We start from the raw sequence: 22398 nt of genomic DNA, 5'->3' as shown, positions 1-22398 counted from the left end.
TGTGTTTCTAGCACCCTCTATGCTGTATTGACTAGCAGATAACATTGTAGTAGATACATTGTTAATGTGTCTTAGGTTGTTCCTAAGTGATGCTCTTTCCAGTTAGAGAAGAATGGGAAGACTTGAGCTCCTAGTAAAACTCAGTATATCTTACAGAACCTGAGGCTGTGTTTTGAATATTGCTGTTCCCTTCTTTAGAGGTGGATGAAGCACTCTGGCAAATGCCAGGGTTGATGCCTTAGTATTTCCCAACCTGGAGCCGCTTTTCCCTTCTGGGAGACAGACCTGCACTCTCCTTGTGTACATGTCATACTCATCTTAGCCCAGTGCGTTTGCATATACTGGTCCTACAGCCTGGATTTTGACCTACATTTGACTGGAAATTTAGTGTCTATGTTTTAATCATTTTCTCTCGGTGTTGATCTCTTCCTTAATGTGGCCATGGTTCTTTGGGGACCAGCAGGCTCCTCTAGTTCCTGTTTCAGTCTTCAAAAACTCTTTTAAACTAAAGATTAGCTTAGAATTGAATAACATTTTTTCTCCTTTTATTTGTTAGTTTCTTTCTTGATTTATATATTTGCACACCCAGTGCTATAAGCAATAGAAAAGGAAGAAAAATCATAGGCTACATATTATAGCTTTTTTATCTTGTTTATGGATGGGCAGGCTTAGTGCTACCCCCAAATTCACACTTATTTGAAAAACTTGATTATGTGTTATCTTCAGCATGATTTGAAAGTAAATTTTACATCAACAATTCTTTCTCTTTTCATTTATCTCTCAGTCTATAACTAGTGTAATGTACAGCATCACATGTATTTTTTGTACACAAAATGTTACCTATACTCAGGTCATTGTATTTAAACATTTTCTGTTATTAACAGTATTTTAGAATTGTTAAAATTTTTAATATCCCATTTTTGTTTTGTTGTGTCTTTTCATGTCACCTTTTCTACAAACAAAAATATCAGAGGTGTGTGTGTGTGTGTGTGTGTGTGTTCAAAAGCAAGGAAAAAAATTAAATATGAAGTGTTTGGGAATTTGTGTAATTTACGTATTTAGTAATGATGCCCTGAGAATTAAGTGTAAACTGTTATCTAAACTTTTAGGGCTTGTCTCAGTATTAAAGTTGACTAAGTGTTTTTTCTGTGTAACAGTGGCTAAGACTTATATTTGATTTATGTTGGATTTAAAAAAATGCAGTTGTAACCCTGATAGAGTTGAATTGAAGTAACTGAAGGAAGACGTACACTGTCAGTTTTTGTGTAGGAGTAAGTAAGGTTCACAGGCCCAGGAGGTTTTTCTTTTCCTGCTGACCTCCTTCATCTTTGGAGTGAGCAGGCTGATAATAAACTCTCTGCTTCTAATCTTTACTGGACTCTATGAAATGCTTCTGCCCGTTCTAGTTTTCTGTATAGATGGACAACAACATACTAATCAGCATTCATTTTACAAGCCTCTAAGTGACTTGACTTTTCTTTGACACATCTTGACAGAAGATATCAGCAGTGTAACTTGTCTTTTTATTTAAGACTTATCATTTGTCTTTAGTCTATAGGAATTGTGATTTCTTTAAATTATTTAACATAAGAAGTGTATAAAGTGTAGAGTTTAAATGTAAGTTTTTCCATAAACCAGGTGTTAACATTTTGCCACCTCCCTGCCTCCCTACACACACACACACACACACACACACACACACACACACACACACACACACACACACAGGTATATATATGCATGTATACATACATACATGTGTGTTCTGGACTATTGAAAGGCAGTCACAGACACGATGACTTGTAAGCTAAATACGTTAGTGCGTATCTCCCAAGTGAAAGGGCACCCTTCTACAGCACCACAGTATCATTACCGTACCTAAAACATGAACCTGAAAGAAATTAACAAGAATGTCATCGTATCACCTAATACTCAGTTTATACCCAAATTTCCCAGCTGTCCAAAAGAAATGTATTTTATGGCTGTCAGTTGAAGGTCACAACAGGATCATATATTGCTTTCAGTTATTACATTTTGTATTTTAATCTAAACTGGTCTAGACCGGTTTTTTCCTCTCATGACTGACTTTTTTGGGAATATTGTTCAACTGTCCCACGTTCTGGATTTGCCTGATTATTCCCTCGTGATTAATTTCAGATCATATATTTTTCTGGCATGGGTTCTTCACAGATGATGGGTAATTTACGAGCATCACATTGCGAAGCACATAATATTAGGTTATTTCCCTAATTGTAATGCTTATTGACGTGCTTTTTTTCTTTTAAGCAGTTGAAACATTTACAAAATAGGAACTCATTTCCTCATTTTGTTTCTGTTTCCCTCCCCCAAATGAGTAACTGATAATCTTCATTTTTGAAGGATTCCTTCACCCTGTGTCCTTTCACCCGTCCCTCTGCTACCCTCCAACTTGAGACTTTTAAAAAGTCACTTCAGTTTCCCAATCTTTTAGAAGCTTTTCCTCTTGTAACTCTTTGTCGCATCCAGCACAACAAGAGCAATGGGAAGCGAGAAGGGCGGCGCAAGGTTAAGAAAGACAGTAGACAAGAGTAGAGTGAAGTGGGGCCAAGGGACTCAAGTCTCAAGGACTGAGCCCCGAATCAGGCCAATGCATGGCTTTTATTAGTTAGGTGTGGAAGTAAAAGAAGTAAAGCTTCTCAATCTCAGGATCTGTGAATGCCATGCATTACAATAGGGAACTGATTTAAGCCAATCACCCTTGCCTGCAGGCAGTGGAACCCTAAGTCTCAGGATGTATGTACTTCCAAGGGACAAAACCTTTATGCATATGAATAGATGGAGAGCACATCATTGAGTCGCTTCCCCTGCAGTTTTGTGGGAAGGAATGCAGCCACAGAGGCAGAGGCTCTCCTTAGCCAGGGGCAGGTGTGGGGCTGTGCCCACCTCTGTCAACCCTGCTAGTTCCCCAGATGGTCCCCACGCAGCTGTATCTGGCTTGGGTTGTCTCCCCCGCCCCCCCAGTGGGGAATCTTACCTGTCATTGACTAGCCAGCCATCTTTTGGGGCCAAACAGGGAGACATAAGGTGCAAGCACAAAGGTGAAGCAAAGTCCCTGAAAGGATGCGTCTCACAGACTCTCCTTTCTTTGGGGGCAGGTACAAGGAGACAGACGGGTAGGCTGCTGCGTGGCAACACCTTTTCTTCTTATATTATAGAAGCCCATCTGTATTAGTTTGTAAGATAGTCTTAATTGGTTGTAGAAATAACTCATTTCATAGCAGAAATTTCTGAAGTATGTCAGTTTATTTATCTTGGGCATTTCTAAAACCCCAACATAATCTTCTCTTAAAATATATACAGCCTGTTAGGCACGTATCAAGTTATAGCTCATTAACATTAGGGAATTGTTGATGTGTTCAACAAATTTGTAAATAACTGACTCATTCACTTATATTCTGTTTCTCTCTCTGTCCCTTTGGTTTCAAAATAACTTTACTTTTCAGGATGTAATTTTCATTTTCCAGTCGTATACAAGACTTTTTTTCCTTTGTCTGATGAACATTCAGATTTTCATAATGTCTCGTAAAGAAATTATTTAGCAGTTCCTCTAAGACTTATTTTCATTGAGAGGCTTTTTATTACTGATTCAGTCTCTGCTTGAGATAGACTGTTCAGATTTGATAATTCTTCTCAGTCAGTTTGGGTAATTTGTATGCTTCTAGGAATTTTTCCATTCCATCTAGGTTATCTAATGTTGCTATACAATTGTTCATAGCATAGTATTCTCTTATAGTTCTTTTTACTTATGTAAAGTAGGTAGTAATGTCCTCACTTGGATTTCTGATTTTAATTATTTTCACCTTTTCTTTTTCCTCCTCCGATACTAATCAGAGCTGTCTCCGGGGCCCCCGCTCGGAGCTCCTTCCCCCTCCTCCCATACCTCATTATCGGAGCTGTCTCCCGGTGGGCACCATAGTTAGAGGCCTCCCTGTCAAAACAATGTTGAGCGATCACAGCTGCTAGGGACGGACCTCCCCAGCACCCTAGCCAAGTATCCCCCCAACCCAGAGGCCTAACCCTATAAAACAAAGCACCCGACCCCATAAGTGCTCAGTGTTTGGGAACAATTCTGCTAAGCCCGCCGGCCTAATAAAGCTGTGTTCTCCCTGATCTCTACGTGCCGCTTGAGTCTCTCAGTCCTCGCCGCTTTTCCGCAACACTTAGTCTAGATAAAGGTTTGTCAATATTGTTGATCTTTCCCAAGAACAATTTTTTGGTTTCTTTGATTCTCTATTGTGTTTCTTTTCTTCTTCTTTTTTTCTTTAATTTTATAATTTCTGTTTTGTTGATCTTTGCTTTAATTATTATTTCCTTCCTTCTGCTATCTTGGAGTTTAGCTCTTCTTTTTCTAGTTATTGAAGGTATAAAGTTATGTTATTTGAGGTCTTTCTTCATTTTAATACTAGTGTTTAAGGTTATAAATTTCCCTCTGATTACTGCTTTGAATCCTGTAAGTTTTGGTATTCAGTGTTTTCATTTTCATTCATCTTAAAGTATTTTCTAATTTTTCAGTGTTTTCTTTATTGACCCTTGGTTGTTTAGCTGTGTTGTATAATTTTCATATATTGATGAATTTTCCAGTTTTCCTTTTGTTATTTATTTCTAGCTGCATTCCATTGTGTTCGGAGAAGATACTTTGTATGATTCAGTCTTTTAAAATTCATTGAGACTTGTTTTGTGGACTAACATATGGTCTATCTTAGAGAATGTTCCATGTGCACTTGAGAAAAATGTGCATTCTGCGGTTGTTGGGTGAACTTATCAATTGTTAATTTTGAGGTTTCTAGCTGTTTTTAAATAGGTTTCACATGGTACTCAAGATATCAGTCTGCAAATAATTTTTGCCTTGGCCTTCCTCGTATTTATTGATCCTTCTCGTGTGTGTGTATGTGTGTGTGTGTGTTTCTTTTTCTCGGATTTACTTTGTTGCTTTGGCTAGAAGTTCTAGATCAGTGTTGAATGACATTATTAGTAGGTTTCTTGTTTTGTTTTTGACTTGAAAACAAATGCCTTTCTCTGATTTACTAAGTTTGTGTGTACATCTGTGTGTGAGAATATGTGTGTATAAGAGGGTATCAGATTGAATTAGGAATGGCTATTACATTTTACTAAATGCCTTTTTGGCATCGTTTAGCACATGATGAAATGTTTTTCTGTGTAGCTACTGTTATAATGAATCATAATAACATATTTCCTGTGGTTGAACCATTCTGGCCAGAAACATTCCCTACATGGCTCATTGTTTATATGTTTAATGTATTTTTACATTTGCTATGTTAATATTTATGATTTCTGCATAAAAATGTTTAAGTTGGATTGGTTTATAGTTTCCATTGTAAAGGTTTTAAAAATTGAATTGGGAAGGTTTTCATCTTTATTTATTTTATTCATACAGTGAAAAGTGTTGATCCTCTAGTAAGCAAAAGCATATCTGTGGTCTCCTTGAGCGCAAAAATCTTCCCCAGGTATTAGAACATTTATGGTAGCATAGTTTTCTGTTCTTTGAGGTTGAAATCCATCTTGGCCAGGAGTCTTTGGGGAATGACAGATAATTCTTTGAAAACTATGAAGTTTTACTTTTTCCTTAGCATCAGCTTGTGTGTTTGTGTGTGTGTATGCATGCGTGCACACGCGTTCATATGTACGAGTTCAGACAATTAAGTTTGCGAACTCATCCTAGAAAAAGTGCCACATACCTCATTGCTGAATATCACTACGGTCACCCTAGAAGTACTCCCCTTGGGAAGCTATGCACCAACCCCAGCACCTAGTCCACCCTTCAAAGCAATTTTGGAACTCTTTTTCTGGAATGGCCCTCAGAGCTATTGTCATATTACCCCTGAATGTCATCAAAATGTCTTCCTTTTAATGTTTCCTTTATCTTCAGGTAAAGAAAGAAGTCATTGGGGGCCAAATCGGGTGATTAGGGTGGGTGTTCCGATGTAGTTATTTGTTTACTGGCTAAAGACTCCCTCATAGACAGTGCCGTGTGAGCTGGTGCATGAATTGTTGGTGAAAAGTTCAGGTCATCTAACTTTTTCACGCAGCCTTTTCAGCACTTCCAAATAGTACACTTGGTTAATTAACTATTTGTCCGGTTGGTACAAATTCATAATGAATAATTCCTCTGATACCAAAAAAAGTTCATAAACTTAATTGTCACACCTCGTGTACTCGTACATATACGTTTTCTTAGTTGTTTTAAATGTTAGATGTAAGTGCTGTCTTGTACTGGAGTGTGTGTTTTATATCCAAGGCTGTGGTAGTATTAAATTTTATTCAGTTTCTTTAATACACCTCCATTTAAAGATGGAGACTAAGAACAGCCTGGAGTGTGGGTTGAACTTGCTTCTAATGAAGAACATATGGCAGAAATGACAGTGTGACCTTTCTGAAAATAGGCCATGAAAAAGCACTGTGGCTTCTCTCTTGCTTTTTGTTCTTGGATTGCTCACTTTGGGGGAATCCAGCTGACATGTGAAGATACTTAAGCAGCTTTATGAAGAGACCCATGTGGTGAGGCACTGAGGCTTCCCACAGTAACCATGAAAATGAGCTTGGTGACAAATTCTCCAGCCTGGTAAAGACTTCAGCCCTAGTTGACATCTTACTTGCAGCCTCATGAGAGACCCTGAGTCAGAATCACCCATGAAAATGCTGCCTAAATCCTGACACACAGAAACTATAAAATAATTAATGTTTGTTGTTTTAAGCTATTTAGTTTTCAGGTAATTTGTTACACAACATAGCTAACCACTATAAAGTGTTCAATTGACCCTTGTTAATTTTTGGCTTATTATTTGCTTTCAGAGCATTTTAACGTGTACATTTTTGCCTTTTGGGACACATTAAAATTCTTTTTAGCATGATAAATGATCAATTAAAAATGAAATATTGAAAAGGTCTGTTCTGTATTATTAATTACATTTATTCAATGCTTATTTTTTGCCTCTTTAATCCCCCTAAAATGAGAAGGATTTGTTCAAAATTTGTTAAAATTGTGGTTGTCAATTTTCCCTCATACCTTGGTTTTTATTTTATATATTTCAATATAAAGCAACTTCAGTTGTGTGTTTATTGTAAATTATATGTTTGTTTTGGATAGGAAATTGTTTTAGCTATCACTTTTTGCATTTTTGTTAATGTTACATATCCTATTCTCTAAGTTGGCATTTTCCTGTTATACTTTTTTAAAAAAAGCTTTTTGTTTTTCATACCCATACTTCTGATTTAGATTTAGGATACAGGGTCTTTAATTAATTTCATGGATCTTAAATCTTTACTTCTCTCAAAGAATAATTTAAAAAATTTTAAAAATATTACACATACAAATAAAGAATGAACATATATCAAAATATATTTAGCTCATTAATGAGAAAACTGGACAGGCAGGATGGTGAAACTGGCTTAAAGCACATTTGGGTATTTTAGTATTTACAGTCACTGAAGAAAGAATGTTGGAATGAGATGGCTAATTTAAATACAACACTGCTTATTACCTCCAGGTCAATAAAACAATAACTCTTGGGGTTATTGGACAGAAATCATTGCATCCTGACTGGACAAAAATCTCCAAGTTAAATCATGTAACTTAAATGTCTGTGTCCTAATAAATAATAAATATCAAGTGAAACAAACATGCACTTAAATAATCCTCAGGTCAGCTTGTTGGAAAGTGCTCCAGTATGACACTGAAAGGAAATGGAATTCTTTCTTTGACTTATTTCCAGGAATTGGATAAGTTTTCCTAACATACACATGCTAGAAATTCCAGCTCTTAGTGACCCAAACATGCAACAGTCAGAATGACCTTCTACAAATCATAGCCTCTCATTTTAAGTATACAATTTGAATTTTGACAAATGTCGTTACTTACATGATCCTCTCCTCAATCAAGATACAAAACATGTCTATCATCTAAAAAAGGTCATCGGTCCTATTTTCTGTCACTATATATTTGATTTGCTTTTCCTAGAGTTTCATATAAATGTATATAATTTTGTGTGTATTAGTTCATTCTTTTTATTGCTGAGAAGTTTTGCACTGTATTGATACACCAGAATTTATTTATCCATTCACCTGCGGAGAGCTTGACATTACTGTATTTTTTAGTACCTGCTGTGTTTCTCCTTTTATTTAGGTCTTTTTGCTATCAGCAATGTTTTGTAGTTTTCAGTGTGGAACTCTGAAGCACCTTTTAATTTTATTCTTAAGGGATTCGTGTGTTTTGATGCTACTGTTGTAAATGGAATTTAAAAATATATTATTAATATTCTGCTATTACTATCGATAAATATAACTGATTTTCATATTTTGACATTGTGTCCTGTGACCTTGCTGGTTTCGCCATTAATTTTAGTAGAATTTTTCTATGTAAACAGTTGTAGAATTTCAAATGTCTATGAATAAAGACAGTGTTTTTTCTCTTCCTTGCCTTTTTGTACTTGCTCGGAGCTCCAGTAATGCTGCACAGAAGTAGTAGTGCTTTGTAAATGTGATACCTTACATTAATTTTCAAATATTAAGCCAGTTTTGTATTCCTGAGATAAATTCCACTCAGTCATGTGTTGCTGGGTTAAATTTGCTCATATTTTGTTAAGCATTTTTGTATCTGTGTTTATGAGGGTTTATTAATTGTGTTGTAATGTCTTTGTTAGGTTTTCATAATGATTATATTGGCCTCATAAAAACGAGTTGGGAGGCATACCCTCCTCTATTTAAAAAAAAAAAAAGTTGTGTAAGATTGGTGTTGTTTGAAAGAGTTCACCAGTGAACCCATCCAGGTCTGGACTTTTTTTCATGGAAAGGTTTTATTAACAAATTCATTGAAAAAGAGTTTTAAGGCTATTCAGATTTCTGTATTACTCTTGGTGGGTTTTCATGTTCAAAGAATGTCCATTTCATCTATTCCTGTAAGATCAATAGTAATGCCCCCTCTTTCATTCAGATTTTGTAATTTGAGTCTTCTTTATTGTTGGTCAGTGTAGCTAAAGTTTTGTCAATTTTGTTGACCTTCCCAAAGAATGAACTTTTGGTTTTGTTGGTTTTTCTCTGTGTTCTTTTTGTTCTCTATTTCACTTATTTCCACTCTATTTTTTATTATTTCTTGCTTCTACTTGCTTTGTGTTTAGTGTGTTCTTCTGTATCAAATTCCTTAAAGCTGTCAAGTTACGTTATTTCAGTCTGTCTTCTCTTATAATTCATGCATTTAGTGATATACATTTCCCTTTGAGCACTACTTTCGTTGCATCCTGCAAGTTTTGATAAGTTGTAATTTCATTTTGATTTAGTTCAAAATATTTTTTACATTTTCTTAGACTTCTTCTGTGGTGCATGTGTAATTTAGAAGTATGTTGTTTAATCTTCAAATATTTGGGGATTTTCCGGGTATCTTTTGGTTATTGATTTCTAATTTAATTCTTTTGTGGTCTGAGAACATGCTATGTGTGATTTCAGTTTTTTAAAATAAGGTGTTTTTTATGGCCCAGAACATGGTCTATACTAGTGAATGTTCTAGAAAGTATGAGAGAATGTGTGTTCTGCAGCTGTTGGATGGAGTGTTTTCTCTCTTGGTCAACTATTGGGGATTTTTATGTAATGTCTTATCAGGTAAATATATTTGTAACTGAAAACAGCGTAAATAGCTTCCAGTGAAAATTTATGTAGCCACTGTACTCATGTTCCAAACAAAATACATAGGTCTCCAAACAAGTTGCTGCTGACAGGCAGAGAATATAATACAGTCGGCTATTATGCTTTTCTGGACATGTCTTTCAACAGCAGTTGTTCAGTCTCAGCTAAGGATCCATTGTCTGCTCCGTGCCCCTGATACCCTCTCTCTTTTCTTCTCCATTTCTAACACTGTGTAAACAATGGTCTCTTATTTCAAGGAAATGTAAAGATGCTCCCTTCACTGAACTTACTAAAAATGATTTTTGCTATTTATATGAGAGGACAATATATTACTATATTGGAAGTGTTTAATTTGGTTAAAAATGAATAGACATACGCATAATGATAAATTTAGCTCCTATTTGCTTTTGTATCTCAAATATATTGCAGTATGGCCTTATTCGCGGAAACAAAGAAGACTTAGTCTATGTCCACACATCCCCACCCCACCCGCCCTCCCCGGTTAACCACTACTTGCTACTAATCTGACTCTGCAGTTCTTTATTTTTTCCAGTTTTGTTCCTATGTCTCCATTTGTCTGTCCTCAGCTTCAGGTTTGTAAATGATTGTCAGTCCTTAGGGGGAAATAATTAAGAGTTGCTTTGTAGTCCCTTTATGGGGGGAAGCCATTGAGTTTTTTGGTTTTCGTTTTTTTTTTTCCTGTTGATTGTTTTTATGATGACTTCCTATTACTCCCAATCTGACCCTAGACATGGATCCCTCTGGGAGTTTGCTGGCTTTTTGCTTCTGTTTGCCTGTCCCTTGAAGGTATGTGTAATTAATGACAGTAACTTCTCTTTGTGTTCCAGCCTGAAAGAATAGACCCAAGTGCATCACGACAAGGATATGATGTCCGCTCTGATGTCTGGAGTTTGGGGATCACATTGGTATGTTTCTGTTGACTCAATCTTATCATGGTAGTGTAACAAGAACTGTAGAAATGAAAGAAAATTTCATCCGTCTCCCCCACTTCCCCACCTAAGAACAGCTTCTTGTCTCTTCTAGTCTTTGATTTTATTCACCTATTTTTTTTTCACTCATGGTTGTATCACAGGGACTATATCTTCTCGTTGTTGAAAAAAGTATGTTTTATACCTTAAAAATCAAATCAGAGTTGATTATTTCCTTCAAGGTTTTATGAAGTGCCTGGGGCTCTTTAATGTCGCTCTGCATGCCTTGGCCCCACCTGTAGGACTCGGCACCCACACTAAGAACGGGAACAGGGCAGGGCAGCTCACCTGCAGGCTCCTCCCATCTCAGGCAAGCGTAGTTTATCCAGTAAAACTGCAGACATATTAGGTATACGTATTTATGTGTGTGAAAATAGTTTCTGCTGGGAATCTCCTAGTCACAACAGGAAAGCCACAAGTGAATGAACTGAAAGTAGTTCTATTGTTGAGGACCAAGAACTGCCTAGGTGACAATTCTATATGAAAGTTCTACCTTAGAACAACACTGAGAAAGAATAGTAAGAAAGCTGCTTAATCTGCAACTAATAAGCACAATTAAAGAAACTTTTTTTGTCCTCACCTGTGGACTGGATTGAAATTTTGGTTCTATCTACAACATATCTTTATTTGCTTACTTCCTTATTACCAAATTTTGTTTTGAAGTTTTAGATTTACTTTCTTGTTCTTGCTGTTTTACCAGGGGTTGATTTATGGTAGTTTTTTTCTACAGCTTCTTTCACACTGGGTGTGAATTTTCCATTTCTAGATAGGGCTTTGTCCTGTTTGGTAGACAGCCAAAAACTTTTCCTTCCTTTTTCCTCCGATCTTCAATAAGATCACCCAGTCCGGAGATAGCCCAGATTCAGAGCAGTGAACGTTTCTATAGCTTAGAAAATGATCTCCATTTGTTCATTATCTTTATATAGTCCTGGGATCATTTTCCCATGAATCAGAATCACATTCCCTTGCTAGTTAATCTTGGTGAGTCACATTGCCAGGCCTAATGAATACTCTGTGTAGAGAGCTGAGGGCTAATAGCTCACCCCTACTAGACGCCCATCTAGTTTCCCTCATGACCAGATATGGAAGGTAGCTCCTGGAGTCTCTTTCCCTTGTGATGCCAACTGTCTAGGAGAAGGATCCCTTCCTTTTTAGTGAGGAGAGCACATGGAACTTGGGTCTGCTACTGCTCCTAAAGACTACAGCAAGATCTGTAGCTTCCAGCTGAGGCAACTTGGCATATCTATAAGCCATAGTAATGTCACAAATGCCTATCTGTCCAACCAGTTATGTTTAAAAAGCAAATATTTACTTCATTATAGAAACAAACTTTTGTTCTGTGAAAGGTTTTCACATAGAAACAATTTACCAAGTTTCTTTAGTACATCTGGTTAAACTTTGTTTCAAAGCGAACTATTCAGTACTTATAACTGCTTCATAATTTATTTTTCACATGGATAATCTTACAAAAGTTATGAAGTATGTGAAATTAATTTATAAGGTGTCCTTTACCTTTACCTTATGATATGCATTCTGCTTTTTCCTTCTGTTATGTTCTCAAGAATGAATTTAATGAAGTTATTCCTGATGCTGTGAATAACCAATAAGGTTCATTGCTTCCCGAGTATTTGCATTTTTATCGAAAAGAAAACTCAGCCAAAGGAATGAATTTCTGTGTGTGTGTGCATGCATTCCTGCCTGCTTTCCCACGGGCATACGTGTGTAATTGGAGACAGTGATGAGCTGAAGATGGTCTCTTTTGGGGAAAAAAAACCTTCCCATAATGGCTTTCTGTTTGAGGATGGCTTTGTGTTTGCTTCATAACTTTCCTTTCATTGTATAAAATAGCTATTTAATATTTGACTAATTGACAAAATCAAATTTAAGCTGGAGAAACTCAAACAATTTTCTCAGGTTGTGCTATCTCTCATATGCCATCTTCCTCTCTAATAAGTTTTGAGTCTCATCATATTAAGATGTCAGTCACCTGTCAGTGAACATAAAATGGGATTCATTTAGGTCATGCTGTAGATTTAGATGTTTCTTGAAAAACATAATTTCTAGGTTTTCATTATCCTCTGAACAGAGTGGGAGAAAGATGACAATACAATTCACAAATATTTTTGATCTTGGCATATTGAGACATAGTGTCCATAACATTTTTCGGATCTGGTTTGGTTTGGTTTAGAGATACTGTCCTGAGCATCACCATTGGCTTTCAAGGTGAAGGATTTTACCCTGACTTGGTTCCTGCAGTAATGAGAATATCTGGCTGTGGTTGAAATTGTAGCAACTACAGAATGGCTATAAACAGGATTTATACATTGTTTCCTTTGAGCTTAGATTGGGCTTTTTGTATGTTGAATATTCTTTTACCTGAGAAACAAATTTGACCACTGTTCTGGACATGGCCTTCCATTCAGATGGCTGTAATTGTGCACATACTGTACTAAGACAGTTCTAAAACCAGCCTTCCAGAATCCTTCATACTAAGGGCTCAGAACCGAAGAGGCTGCCCTGGAGAGGCACGGAGGGGACGTTGTCTGGGCTTAAGTTTAGTGTCTCTCTTTAGTCCAAGTCCTTGAATTTGGTTGACACAGAATTCTCTATATGATCTTGATTCTAAATATCACTTCCACTTAGCCTTAATAATTCTGAAGAGTCCACCTTAACCTGATAAGGGTTTGATTGAAGGATTTTAATGAGTTTTGCTTGGAGTTTAGATTTCAATGTGGCTGTTCCAGCGAGCAGTAGTAAATAATGCCGTAGTGTATTTTGCTTTTTCCTCTGTGTTCTCTTTAGTACGAGTTGGCCACAGGCCGATTTCCTTATCCAAAGTGGAATAGTGTATTTGATCAACTAACACAAGTCGTGAAAGGAGATCCTCCACAGCTGAGTAATTCTGAGGAAAGGGAATTCTCCCCAAGTTTCATCAACTTTGTCAACTTGTGGTGAGTACCTGATTCACAAACACTCAAACATGTGCTGAGCACGACGAGTTTTGCTTAACCTTAGCTGCGCTGGTGCTTTACACTGGGGGAGGGGAGCATTCATATCACGCTGCCTTCTGAGCTGGGACTCTGGGTCACCGTGGCTACACGGAAGGTCCCAACTAACCTGCAGAGGCTCCACTCTCTTACGCTGCTACTCAGGTACCAGTGAAAATCAGATGGCAGTGGTGGAGAAGCTGCTGCCTTTAGATTCCTAGTACCTGGTACAAGATATACAGCTTAGGTGAGACTGAGCATCCTATTCTGCTATGGCTCTAACCTGGGATTGTACCAAAATCACTGGGAAGCTTTTCCTAAGTCAAGACCGTACCATCTCAGACTTTCAGGGATGGATCTCTGCCCTGACATAACATATAACATGGCTGGGTGTACATAGTACAATCAGGCCCAAACCTCAGTTAGTAGTACTGTATGCTGGCTCTCTGAAGACTTACTCTAAGGAAGGTATGGACCTCACACCTGTTAATGTTGTTTGTCCACTTTTTATCAGGTTGTGTGTGTGTGTGTGTGTGTGTGTGTGTGTGTAGCACATAAGAATAAAAATATGCAGGTATAGCCATAATACAATCGTGTGTTGTGCTGTTTCAATCTATATTTTAAATACAACCTGTTTTGTTATCATTTGACTATTTTTGATAATTATTGTTTATCCAACATGATTTAAAAATAAGAGATGTTTATGAGCAAAAAGCCAGAATGTTTAGTATATCTTCTTTTCGTTCTTGAAAAATGCTTTTCCTTTTCTCACATTTTTTTTATCACTAGGCATGCTGTTTCTTTCTACTCTATTTAGGTCCTACAAAAACTTCCATTTTATTGTCTAGCATTGCTCTCTTTTCAAATAATTAGGAAACATATCTTTGACTCGAGTTTGCAAGTCCCTTTCATCTTCTCTAACCAAATTCTACATTTGTGCTGGTTTTCAGAGGGGAGAGGATTTCCTCAACATTTTCCAGATAGAAGATCATAACGATGACTCAAATTGGCTGCTTCTTCCTTTTTAAAAACAATCTATTTTTTTATCAACTTGCACACATATTTGCAGTTCATATAACTGCATAAATGTGACCTTTTATATATTCCATTTTAGTGAAATAGTTGGTTAAAAGAATCTGTGTGAGTCACAGAGCATAATATCTGAGATGATCACCTGTGGACCCTCGACCAGGGTTTCTTTCTTCTTAATTTCTTGATACCTTTATTGGTTTTGTTTTATATATGTATAGTTCTTGTGTATTTTTCAGTTGTGTCCCTTTGTGCAGTCCTCTCCTGTAGATAACAGTTGTAGACATCAATGTCCCACTGTTTTTCCTGAGTACATTCATGTTCCATCTCTTTCCAAATCATTAGGGTCTACAATTGAAGTATATCTATTTTTGTAGTATGCCCCTATCAGCTCTCCACGTTTGTCCATTCCCCCTTCCACTATCTTTGGGCATTTTTCTATCATCCCTATCCAGAACCATTCAGATTTCAAAATGAGTTTGCAAGCCAGAGTTTGAAAATAGATGAAGTCTAATGCTGAGAAAAGCAACCGGCAAAATAGAACACACATTTACTTTAAATCAAGATGAGTTTATGGCAGTCTCAGATATGCTTGGAAACAAAAAAAGAAATCAAGGAGAACAGAATGAGAAGTTCTAAGATGTATGTAATAGAAATAACAAAAGACAATTCTGAAAGTTGAGAAGCAATGTTTAAGGAGATGATAGTAAAGGCATTTGAGAATTGATCCAGGATATTCTCAGATTGAAATTAGAGACTCTGTATCATGTAGGATAAACAAAACTAAATTTATACCAAAAGGCATTGAAGCAAAAGCACAGAACAATAACGAAATAAAAGTTAGCAGGAAGATTCCCAGTGAAGCAACATTCACATGTCTTACCGCCTGCGCTAATCTCAGAGCTGGCAAAGGTGGACCCACTGGGGCTGGCTGGGGGAGAAGAGGAAAGTTTGTTACAAAAGGAACCGTCAGAGGAACCATAAGGATTTCCAAACATGGGACAGGGAAGAAGGAATAAATCACTTGTTGAAAAACCGTTGTATATTTTTCGAGGTCTAAAGAAAGTACAAAGCATGTATAATGGAATCCAACTCTTGAGGACATCAAAAAGGGAATTTTCAAGTCATTGTACAGCCGAGCTGTTCAGATTAGCATACAGCCATTTCAGTCTTTCTGAATAAAAGATTTTTTTAAATGTTAGCTGGTAGAATTAATTAATGAGACTGTCAGCAAATTTGTTATCAGCAAAAATAATTGCCAGAAAACAGTGGAGTCATAGCTCCAGAGGGCTGTAGAAAAATAATTGTCAACCTTGTCCTAAACTTTTATACCTGGGCACTCAATTATCATTCAAAATATGAAGGAAATATAATGGATTTTTTTTTTTTTTTGAATGGAAAGACTTAAGAGTTAACCATTCATAGATTGTTTTGAAAAGATATACTTGGCCAAGAAGAAAAGTAAACCCAACAGAAGGGTGTTGCAGCTTGTATCTAATCAGTCGTTAGATACGGGCTGCCCCGGGATGGCTGAAGTAGCCTACGGATATAATCCCTAGGAAGCCTACAACTGAAGGCCGTCTGCTGGCAGCACTCTCAGCAGTGGAGGAATAAAGCCTTCCTTCCTACAGCGGAATTCTGTAGCTGTATTCCTTGTATCACAGGGCAGTGCCCACCATAAAATGTGTGGAATATGAAAAACAGCATTGAGTTTAGAAATAGGGGAACTATGTTGCCCAGATTAACTAACTTCGGATAGCAGAAAATGAATTTGAGATTGGAGGAGAGTAGTGATTAAGCTGTGGTCCGAGATCAGATAAAGATATGGTCCACTACAGAGAAAATGAAAATCCTTTTGTCAATAATCATTGGACAAGTAGAATTCAAGGGGAAAATACCAGCAAGTGAGAGGTTTTTCATACATCAATATGGTACTTAGTGAAGTTGTACTATTGTAAACTTTTAAACCAGAGAACACAGATTGAGATGCAGAGGTAAAACATGTTCAAATCTAAGGATAAATTGATGAAGTTTGTATGTAGTTTGCCTTCCAGATCACTGGTTTCTCTTAGGTGGTGCCTGTATAAATACATCTGTACATAATTAGAAACACACATGCGTGCGCGCGCACACACACACACACACACTTTTATACTTATACGTAAATTCATATATTTAACTGAGAATATACATTTAATATTCTTCCATGCAGCTGTGTCATAATTTATCCAATTTTCAATAGCTAACTTGTTTCTAATTTTTCTCTTATTGTTCCTGCACTGAATATCCTAAGGATAAATCCTTAGATTATAGTCTAATTTTTATGTTTTGTGTTTGGCAGGTTGCCTGCTTTGTTCATTACTTGAAGGAAAAAACTACTTGATTCTTCATAATATTTTGATGGTGCAAAGAAAAATATTTGGGGGTAAATGTGTCTCCCTTTTAATAATGTTGTTTTTATGTTATTTTAGCCTTACAAAGGATGAATCCAAAAGGCCAAAGTATAAAGAACTTCTGGTGAGTATGAGATCTTGGGAATATTATTATAGCTATTTCCTCACACCCGAATCCTCTTAGCACACTGGTTCGCTAAGCAAGCCACGGGCTTAACTGTCACAGACAAACAGCTTGACCTTATTGAGATTTTTTTTAAAAACTGTTTTGAAAGAAAGATATTTGAAAAGAGAAACTTTATAATTATAATTTTCCTACTAATTTACTAGCTAGATTCTCATGGGAAGTTTTGGCCTTGACACGTTATAAAAATTAACCGAAAGAATTTTAACATTTACTTTAAGGAGGCATTTTCCACTTCATGGTCTATGTGTGAGTAACATCCATAAGAATTTATTGTGCTTAGCTTACCTTTATTAAATGTTCTCATGTAAATTTAGATCATACAGCCAGTTCCCATTTCTTTGAATGTTCTCACCCACTCCATGGGATCCTGGCGTTTTAAGCAGTCTCCTGGGTGTGGCAGCGGTCTCAGGTGTGAAGGAAGTATTGTGATCTAATAATGTGGGACTATTTTCAGAAACCACCCGTCGGTCACACTTAGCTCTAGCTCTCCGGGATGTTAGATCAAACTAGCATGGCCAACCTCCGTAAGACCCTAAAGATGTCCATCAGAAAGAAAACTCTTGATAGAGATGATGTATAAAAAGGTGGGTTTGTGAGGCAGATACAGGGCTGCCGCTTTGGAGAGTGCAGCACAGAAGTTTGTAGCATAAGGTTCTACTGAGCTTGTTTTGGAGTGGGAGTCAGGAGGACTGAAACAACGCTTTCTGTAAGGTCCTTGCACTGCACCTGGGGAAATGGGCAGGTGGAGCTTACGTCTGTGGTCTGGGTCCTGAGACTAGTAGCCGCTGTTCGTGCAGTTCTTTTCTGCGCTCTGATGGTGGCAGAGGCTCCAGGCATGTTTTGTGCTGAGGCACAGCGCTGCTCTCGGCCTCCCAAATACTCCCTGGTGTGCAGATGTGTTTCCAAACCTCACTCCAGATCGTAGCACCATGCATCATACTGAGGGACGCCCACACCCCTCACACATCTCCCTGCAATGCAGCTGTACTTGCCTCTTTGAGCTGGTGCCACCGTGTTTTACAGGACATGGGCCTGGAGCCTTTGGTTCGTTCTATGTGCTATTGAAATTGGGAAAAGTTTACTGCGGGCTCTGATACAAATTTTGATATTTTTCTTGTTTGTTTTTTTTCTTGCAGAAACATACCTTTATTTTGATGTATGAAGAACGTACCGTAGAGGTCGCAAGCTATGTTTGTAAAATCCTGGATCAAATGCCAGCGACTCCCAGCTCTCCCATGTATGTCGATTGATATCGCTGCTACGTCAGACTCTAGAATAAAGGGCTGAGAGGAAGCAAGACGTAAAGAATTGTCACCCCATATCACAGTGTTTTTATTGCTCGCCCAGACACCATGTGCAATAAGAGTGGTGTTCGTTTCCATCCTGTCTGTATACTCCTGTCACCTAGAACGTGCATCCCCGTAATACCCGGCTGACCAGTGCTCGCGCTGGTCAGAGGCCTCATCCTGCTCTTTCCCGATGGACGTGTTCATGAAATGTGGAAGTCAGTACGATCAACTTGTTGACTGTGATTAGATCACATCTTAAATTCATTTCTAGACTCGGAACCTGGAGACGCAGCTACTGGAATGGTGTTTTGTCAGACTTCCAAATTCTGGAAGAACGCAGTGACGGATGTACTTTGTCTGAACATAGAGACTTGGGCTTGAGTGAGAAGAGCTTGCACAGCACCGAGACGCATTGCCTTCTGGAGCTGGGAGACGAAGGAGGAATTTTACTTTCTTCACCAAGTGCAATAGATTTACTGATTTGATATTCTGTTGCTTTACAGTCACAGTCGATGTTTGGGGATCGATGTGCTCAGCCAAATTCCCTGTTTGAAACACCACGTTAAATCAGAATGAATTTCTCTTTACCAAAAACTGTGTTGCGTTCAAAGAGGTGAACATTCAAATAGCGAGACGGGACAGAATGTGTTCTTTTCTCCTTTCCCAGCCCCTCTGCTCTTCATGGGGAGGACTCAGGAGTCTGCCACCTGTCAGAGAAGGTGCTGGTCCTAAGAATTTTCATTCTCAGAATTTGGTATGCTGCCAACTCGATGTCCCTGCCATCAACCACCAGGACAGAAAGAAGAAAGATGCACGGAGGACAAAGTTTACAGATGTTTTTAATACTAGTATCTTATCTGGAACAACTTGTAGCAGCTATGTATTTCCCCTTTGTCCCAAGCCTGATACTTCAGCCATCATAACCCACTAACAGGGAGAAGTAGCTGGTAGCAATGTGCCTTGATTGATTAGATAAAAGATTTCTTGTAGGCAGCAAAAGACCAAATCTCAGTTGTTTGCCACCACTGGTCCAGGCCTTCAGTTTCCGAATCTCTTTCCCCACCCATGTAGTCTATTGCCGCTATGTGACTTTCGCTTAATCTAATATTTCGCCTTTTCCTATATCAAAAACCTTTATAATTACCAGGGATGTTCCTTACCAAGGATTTCTAGCCCTAGATCTCTCATATGCTCTAATGTTGAAAAGGCTGAGAAATGTGGGGCTCAGCCGATGTGGTGGGTGATGAAGCATCTTTCTAGAGACACATGCGACCCGCTGAGGAATGCAACGGCAGTCTTTTAGATACACTCATCACCTGCCAGAACCTCTAGCATGTCACCGTCATTTCTTGGAATTGGAATTCTACACAACAAAACAACCCCACAATAATTACGAGAGGCCGTTTAACTCTGCTGTCTTTTGCAGTGCTTCCGCCCACAGCCAGCCAGGCTCTCCTCCCCGTAGGTGGCGCTCTGGCCTCTCTGGCACTGAGCATCAGGCTTCGTATAGCAGTTAGGCAGCACTGTGAGTGGTTCACACTGGAATACAAACAGCCATGGTCTGAGATGCAGGGGATGCCGTCACAGAACCGCACGGTGGCAGGTATGCTGTGTCTCCTCCCAGAGTGACAGTCCTAAACACTATAAGACAATAAAGGGGGAATGGTGCTGTTTCAAGTTACATCCCTGTAAATTTCAGAATTCAGAAAAGATGAATGGCTTTAGTCCACTGGCCTGATTTTCCTGTGTTCTCCCCTGCCTCCTAAACCTTAGACTTCCCAGTGTTCTGAAAGGAAGCACCACTGTACGTCTTCCTTGACCACCAAGCCATCGTCCTCCGTGGCTCCCGGGGACTCCAGGGGAATTTGTTTCTCTGCTCTCGCTGTCCCGGCTGGCTCAGCATAGGGTCACTTTGCCATTTTACAAATGGAGATCAAAGCAATTCTGACTGTCCAGGAGCTAATCTGACCGTTCTATTGTGTGGATGACCACATAAAAAGGCAATTTTAGTATATTAATCATAGATTATTATAAACTATAAATTTAAGGGCAAGGAGTTTATTACAATGTATCTTTATTAAAACAAAAGGGTGTATAGTGTTCACAAACTGTGAAAATAGTGTAAGAACTGTACATTGTGAGCTCTGGTTATTTTTCTCTTGTACCATAGAAAAATGTATAAAAATTATCAAAAAGCTAATGTGCAGGGATATTGCCTTATTTGTCTGTAAAAATGGAGCTCAATAACATAACTGCTTCTTGGAGCTTTGGAATATTTTATCCTGTATTCTTGTTTGAATTCCTCCTCTATTTAAGATATATACCTGGAATCGAAGTGTTTATGTAATAGTTCTATCCTTTTGCCTGCAGGTCAGTTGTAATAAATGTAGGATGTGATGATGACTTTGTAATTTGATTTTCTGAAGTCTGACCCTGAGAGGGGAAAATCAAGTAAATTCCATTAAATTATCTGTGCATTTCACATTGGGAAAAATTCTCTTCTTCCAGAAGTGTTTATGGATTCTTTCTTTTTCTCCTCTCCTTGTGGTTACTTTATGGTTTTGCTTTCTGTTTGAGTAGGAGTGATGCAGCGTCTCTTCAAGTTTGTTACTTTGTTGGTTGCCCTGACCTGCCCCAGCTTTCTTAATACTAAAGGAAGAGGGTTCTGTTCTTCAACCTGTGATGTGGGGGAGAGACACAGCTCGTAAGAGCCCAGCCGGCCTGGGCCCGAGGTTTGGTTGCCAGCCTTGCCTTCTGCTCCTGGTGCTGCGGCTGCCAGGTGAGCATTAGATGGCAGCTCAGATTGCAGTCACACACTGCTACCTGAGAGAGTGGGGAGGAGAGGAGATTGTGTAGGTAAAAAACCTGTTGAGGTTAGACCTGGGAGGTTTACAGATGGGAGGACAATGGAGGTGAGCAAAAGTCATGGAAGCCTGGAAACGGAGAGAAGAACTTTGAATCTCCAGCACTGAATTTATCTGTTTTACCACCATCCCCCAGTCATTGATCAAATCCTGACTGGTTGACTGTATACTAATTCAGTGCCTTACTCTTTCTGTGCCTGCTCGTAACCTGATCTGAGATGTAGGAAACACCATTACTGAACAGACGTGGTAAGAATCACATTCTCCAGGAAAGGGTGCGGCTGTAGGAATCCTGGCCTCTCCACCTGAGCCTTAGCATCTAGGGGAAAGGTTACCCCGTGGAGTTATCAGATCCCAGCCAAGCACCAACTCGGAGTGTCATGGGCGAGAGTAGACGGCACTCCATGCTTCAGGGACCTGACCTGTATCTATGAGCCTCATTGGACGCTGAGTGTAGTGTCCCCTTTCAGAGAGGAGGAAAATCAAGGCTTAGGGAAGTGAAAGTCTGAGCCCGGTAGCGTTAGGGAGGAGAGCTGCGATTCAAATCCAGACTATAACCTAATTTCTTTAATTAGAAATAAGAAATTACATTAATTAAAAAACTGCCATCGAAGAAGTGTGGCGTTGAGAAGTAGGAGATTGGGGATACTCTGTTTCTAAACCCTCCCAAGGCCTGCTCTGTCATCTTAGAAATGAGGAAGTCAGAGGTTCTGGGGGCCACAGGGGGTTCAGCAGCTGTCTAGGTCCCAATGAGTGTGACACCTGAATTCAGTGTGGAGGCCTCTCCTCTGTCCCCATTAGCATAATGACGTTATGTGGCAGTCACTGAGAAGGGGGCATTAGGCAACAAAGGAACTGGAGGTGGCTCTTTTAGTGCCCTTTCCCTGACTGAGTCCATCCGTCTTAGCTGCAGGAAGATAAGGGACACAGAAGGTCTTAACTGTGCCCTGGAACCCTGGAGGTCACAGGTGGTTCTGTGTCCCGGCCC

At 38.7% G+C, this 22398-nt stretch overlaps 1 protein-coding gene and 1 non-coding gene across 6 annotated transcripts in view; both read left to right on the top strand.

Annotated features, from left to right (window-relative positions):
- MAP2K4 (mitogen-activated protein kinase kinase 4) overlaps window positions 1–20946 on the top strand; it is a 115699-nt gene extending 94753 nt beyond the window's left edge. For all 5 annotated transcript variants that reach the window (XM_074320699.1, XM_074320698.1, XM_074320702.1 and 2 more), the window contains 4 exons: window positions 10521–10598; window positions 13464–13612; window positions 17149–17194; window positions 18394–20946. In XM_074320699.1, coding sequence (XP_074176800.1) covers window positions 10521–10598; window positions 13464–13612; window positions 17149–17194; window positions 18394–18507 — 387 coding nt within the window. In that variant the 3' untranslated portion in view covers window positions 18508–20946. The remainder of the gene's footprint in view (window positions 1–10520; window positions 10599–13463; window positions 13613–17148; window positions 17195–18393) is intronic.
- Window positions 15531–15656, top strand: LOC141569033 (small nucleolar RNA SNORD22). The gene has a single exon (XR_012492427.1). It is a non-coding gene; the product is annotated as a small nucleolar RNA SNORD22 (small nucleolar RNA).
- Window positions 20947–22398: the final 1452 nt, after the last annotated feature.

The sequence above is a fragment of the Rhinolophus sinicus genome, linkage group LG15, assembly GCF_036562045.2.
Source record: "Rhinolophus sinicus isolate RSC01 linkage group LG15, ASM3656204v1, whole genome shotgun sequence".
In the NCBI taxonomy this organism is placed as follows: Eukaryota; Metazoa; Chordata; class Mammalia; order Chiroptera; family Rhinolophidae; genus Rhinolophus; species Rhinolophus sinicus.
This window is presented reverse-complemented; position numbering and strand designations above follow the sequence as displayed.